General features: G+C 38.8%; 1 protein-coding gene across 2 annotated transcripts in view; it reads right to left on the reverse strand.

Moving 5' to 3' along the window:
• LOC106871041 (GATOR complex protein WDR24) overlaps window positions 1-5,673 on the reverse strand; it is a 36,654-nt gene that overhangs the window by 14,455 nt on the left and 16,526 nt on the right. For both annotated transcript variants that reach the window (XM_052970712.1, XM_014917302.2), the window contains 3 exons: window positions 3,389-3,501; window positions 1,683-1,799; window positions 820-943 (listed from right to left, as the gene is read on the reverse strand). In XM_052970712.1, coding sequence (XP_052826672.1) covers window positions 820-943; window positions 1,683-1,799; window positions 3,389-3,501 — 354 coding nt within the window. The remainder of the gene's footprint in view (window positions 1-819; window positions 944-1,682; window positions 1,800-3,388; window positions 3,502-5,673) is intronic.

Genomic DNA, 5,673 nt, shown 5'->3' on the forward strand with positions numbered 1-5,673 from the left:
TCTATATATATATATATATATATATGAGAGAGAGAGAGAGAGAGAAAGGAAGAAAGAAAATGTACATAACATATATCATATGATAAATATATAACAATGATGTAGGAAGTTCTTTTTCAAATGAATGGTATTAGTTTGTCACTTTTAGAGACAGTATATATTTCATACTCTCTTAGAAAATATTTATACTCCTTTTCTCCTAGTTTATATATAGAAAATTTCATTATTTTGAGTCATAATTAAAGAAGGCACTAAAACTTCAAATCTATATGAGAGGACAGCTGAGACTGTGTGATTTCCATGTCTTTCACAAAATCACCAGTGAAGGATAGATTGTATGCTGCTTTTGCATGACCTGTAATGCTGCCTGGCAATGAGATGTGGGTACTGAATGTTGAGGATGTTCAAAGGCTGGAGACAAATGAAGCAAGCATGTGCTACTGGATGTGTCATGTTAGTGTGCATGAATAAAATGTTATAAATAAATGAACTGAGGGAGAAAGTGGGTGTATGCGGGGTCAAAGGTAGAATGTAAGAGATGACTGTTGGTATGGATAAATGATGTGTATGGATGATAAAAAAAAGTACCAGGAGCTCGATGATGAAGGAAACTGTGGGAGAGAAAGATGGATGTAGAAAAAGTGATGGCTGATGTTAGGAGGCTGAATCCCACAAAGGAATGCAACAAATGCTGGCATGCTATGTTGGGAAAGACCCACCTAACCCATGCAAGCATGGAAAAGTGAATATGACAGTGATGAAAGACAATGTAAAAAAGTTAACCATAAGCCTTTTAGAAAGAATTTAATGAGTACTTACTCTTCTCCATATCAGGTTTATCACTAAGGACAGAATATCCTGGACCAGAGTGGTATGGTGGAGTAAGGTTACTTGGAGAAGTACATGAATACAATGTCTTTAGAATCATCCAAGTAAGGTACACCTACAGAAGACCAAATAAGTCAATATAAATACCTTTATAATTTACAAGTAGACAAATATCAATATAGCACAGAAATATCAACATAACACATTTATATATATATGAGTATGATATAGATAGGTGGCTTCTGCTATAGACCTACCCCTGAGGCAGACCAAAGCCATGTGAGTGGATTTGGGAGATGGAAACTGAAAAAAAGCACAATGTGTGTGTGTGTGTGTGTGTGTGTTTGTGTACATCAGCACTTGCTTTTACAAATGTTCTGACACTCAAATGTTGCTCTTGTCACTTCTGTCAATAAAGCATTGGCTTACTTGATGCCTTCAAAACTATGTGGATAAGAGATTCATTTGAAAAACAGGTACTAATTAGCTTCAGGAAGGGCAAGCATCCAGCTGTAAAATATGCCTATTATCTGTCTAATCCATGCTTGTTAGGAAAAATGGAGGCAAAACAAACACACACACAGAGAAGACATTAACATGATTTAGACACATGCTATAAACAAGAGCAGGGACTATCTTTTACAAACATGATATAAGCTAAGATACTGATTATCTAACCTGTACACATGGTACGACAATGGATAAAGATTATTTGTTTTCTCTGTGTATTGTATAGTATATCCTTGCTAACAGGGATAGGGTAGCAATTTCAAAGAAAAAGAACGATATTGAACAACTCTCACCAACCAACAACTACAAAATAATATTTTCAAAATTAGAAATAAAATATTTACCTGTTTTCTATTTAGTCTTTGAGCAACAGAAGCATTATGGTCACAGATTTCTTCAAAAGATTTACCATTAAGTTTGTACATATTAGCAGTATTAATAAACCAGTCCATAGAAAGATCCTGGAAAGAATATGAGTAAACTTAATTAGTAATATTAATGAGTTAAAGTATAATTATGTAATTACAAAAAAGGCAGAAAGTTAATGCTAAATTTTGTTCATTAACTGGGAGTGGTAAGACCTAGATGATAATTCTGAACAAGAGATAAAATGAAAGTGAGAAAAGGTGAGATATTGATACTAATAATCAGCTTATTGTATACAATATTCAGCTGCACTTAATTTAGTAAATAATAGAAATAAACCAAAAACTAGTCAATTATAGGAATGATAATTCTTTAGGCTAGTGGAGGCGCAATGGCCCAGTGGTTAGGGCAGCGGACTCGCGGTCATAGGATCGTGGTTTCGATTCCCAGACCGGGCGTTGTGAGTGTTTATTGAGCGAAAACACCTAAAGCTCCACGAGGCTCCAGCAGGGGATGGTGGCGAACCCTGCTGTACTCTTTCACCACAACTTTCTCTCACTCTTTCTTCCTGTTTCTGTTGTGCCTGTATTTCAAAGGGCCAGCCTTGTCCCACTGTGTCACGCTGAATATCCCCGAGAACTACGTTAAGGGTACACGTGTCTGTGGAGTGCTCAGCCACTTGCACGTTAATTTCATGAGCAGGCTGTTCCGTTGATCAGATCAACTGGAACCCTCAACGTCGTAAGCGACGGAGTGCCAACAATTCTTTAGGCTATAGGTACAAGACCTGAAATTTTGGGCTAAATGATTACATCAACCCCAATGCTCAAATGGTACATATTTTACTGACCCTGAAAGGATGAAAGGCAAAAGTAATTTGAATTCAGGAAGATTTGGAAGAAATGTCACTAGGCCTTTTGACTGTGCTAAAATTGTGTCAGCTTACTGCCTTAATAATGGTTTCAAATTTTGGCATAAGGCCAGCAATTTCAGGGAGGGGACAAATTGATTACATCAACCCAAGTGTTCAACTAATACTTATTTAACTGACCCCAAAGGGATGAAAGGCAAAATGGACCCTGGTAGAATTTGAACTCAGAACGTAAAGGTGGACAAAATGCTGCTAAGCATTTTGTTCAGTGTGCTAACAATTCTGCCAGCTCATTGCCTTAATAATAATGATTTCTTTTATAAAACCAATAATAATAGTTGTTGCCATTATCATTTTAAAATCCACTTTTCCAAGCTTGTATGGGTCAGATGGAATTTATTGAGGCAGATTTTCTATGGCTAAGGTGTCCTTCTTGTCACCAACACTTACTTGCTTCCAATCAAGATAATATTCCCCATGTTGAGACATTTGTATAATGGTGATGCTCATGCACAACCATCACATGGTGACATGACAAGGGTACACACATACACACACATATTTCTATATATATATATATATTTATTATGACAGGCTTCTTTTAGTTTTCATCTACCAATTCCATTTACATGGCTTTGGTTGATGCAGGGCTATAGTAGAAGACACTTGCATAAGTGCTATGCAGTGGGACTAAACCCAAAACCATATGGTTGGAAGCTAGTTTCTCAATCACACAGCCATACTTGCACTTAAACAAAGCAAAAGCTATGTAATTGTGTCAGAAATGAGCAAACAACATGATAGAGTACTTACTGGGGAAGAATCAGATAAAAATAAATAAAGATTACTGTTGGCCCACATGTAAGGCTCAACAGTCTGTAGAATTTGGCAGACAGAACTTGGTGAAGAGGTAGAAGCTTCATCAACTGAAAGAAAGTAAAAATACCTACATTAAATATTGAAATAACAGCAACAATTTCATCTTCATTATTCTCTGAAAAATTGAGTTGGTTGAAGGCATCATCATTATAGTGGAGCTTCCATAAATATATTATATATGTATCAATATATATATATCATCATCATCATCATCTAACGTCTGTCTTCCATGCTGGCATGGGTTGGACGTTTTGACAGGAGCCAGCCAGATAGAAGACTATGCCAGGCTGCCCTTCCTAACACCAACCACCCTGTAGAGTGGACTGAGTGCTTTTACATGGCACCAGCACAGGTGAGGTCATTTTTGGCATTGTTTTTATAGATGGATGCCCTTCCAAATGCCAACCATTTCACAGTGTGAACTGGATGCCTTTTACATGGCACCAGACAACTTGCAAGCCAAGGAATTTTGAGAGGGGACAGGGCAATAGAGGAGGTGATCTTGTGTCAGATGGTGCACCCAGTGTAAACTATGGACACATAAGAGATGCAGTGGTATCACAGGTAGATTAACAGATAAAGTAGTCTTTGTATGTGGCAGATGTGCAGGAACAAAAGCACAAAGAGCACACAGAAATTAGATTCTCTCAAATGGCCAGAGAGCTCTCTTGGAGTTGTAGATAGTTTCTATTACCTATGTGACCAAATTAGCTATGATGGCGGATGTTCTGAAAGTATTGTTTCTAGAATAAGAATTGGGTGGAGGAAGTTCAGAGAGCTATTACCTCTGTTGGCAATAAAAGGCCTCTCTCACAGAGTGAAGACTATATGAGAATTGTGTAAAAACATCTATACTCCATAGTAGTGAGACATAGGCTCTGAATATTGAAGACATGCATAGACTGGAGAGAAATGAAGGTAGTATGCTCCATTGGATGTGCAATATCAGTGCACATGTATGACAAAGTGCAAATGTACTGAGAGAAAAGTTAGGCATAAGAGGAATCAAATGTAGCATGCAAGAGAGAAGACTATGTTGGTTTGGACATATGATACATATGAATGAGGACAGCTGCATAAAGAAGTGCCGATCACTGAAAGTGGATGAACCCGTGGAAGAGGGAGAGCCAGGAACATGAGATGAAGTGGTAAGGACTGATCTCAGGAAGTTGGACCTCATGGAGGAAATGACCATCGACCGAGATGTCTGGCGATATGAAGTTCTTGAGAAGATCCACCCACATCAGTGAAACTGAATTCTAGAAGCGCTGTGTCCCACCCACACTAAACAAGAAAATATCTCACACACTTTACCACAATGAACCAAACTACGTCTCTACATCTCTTCTCTTCTTCACATTTCCACTTCATATATTATGATTACCTCTCACTTCCCAATCTTGTCCTCTTGGCCCGGTGCCACTGTATCATTGCTCTCTGCTTGCCCCTGACCTGTGTGTTCTACCCACATGCCTTGTCTCACGCTATTATTGTCATGTGCTAGCCCCTGACCTGGGTGTTCCACCAACACATAACAAGAAAACTTTTCCATCAGCCTACCCCAACAAACCATTCTACATCTCTTCTCTTTCTCACATTTTCTCATTCATTCATTATATCTAGCTCTCACTCCCCAATCCTCTCCTCACACCCGTTCCTCTGTATCACTGCTATCCAGTAGCCTCTCTAAACCTATATATACCCAGGTATTTCGCCACTTATTTGCACTCTTTGATCACACTCTCTTCACATTATCCTGTCACTTATATTATGGCATTTGAACCTCAAGGGTATGCCTGTCACTTGTCACTATCTATATCTCTCTCTTCTTTTACTCAACCATCTCATTTATACTCTGATCCCTGTTCCTTGTGAGTATACCTGGCATTTTGCCACCATCTCCATCCTGCAGTCTCCCAGTCTCTCTCTCTCTCTCTCTCTTTCTCCTGCACTTCCCTCAGGTTGGGCAACCATGTATTTTCTTTTCTGTCTTCATTCCTGATCTTTCTCTCTCTGGCCAAGTAACCTTGTACTTCCTCTGCAGCAAGACACCGGTATCTGTCTCACTATAACCTTTTCATCCTCCAATGCCTCCTCCTCTCTTAAAAGTTTTTGTCTTGCAAGTACTTGGTGACCCTGTCAGTGCAGGTGCCACTTAAAAGCACCTAGTCCACAAATCCTACCAAAACAGTCACAGAAGTCTGGTGCAGGCTTCAGCC

The sequence above is a fragment of the Octopus bimaculoides genome, chromosome 9, assembly GCF_001194135.2.
Source record: "Octopus bimaculoides isolate UCB-OBI-ISO-001 chromosome 9, ASM119413v2, whole genome shotgun sequence".
Lineage (NCBI taxonomy): Eukaryota > Metazoa > Mollusca > Cephalopoda > Octopoda > Octopodidae > Octopus > Octopus bimaculoides.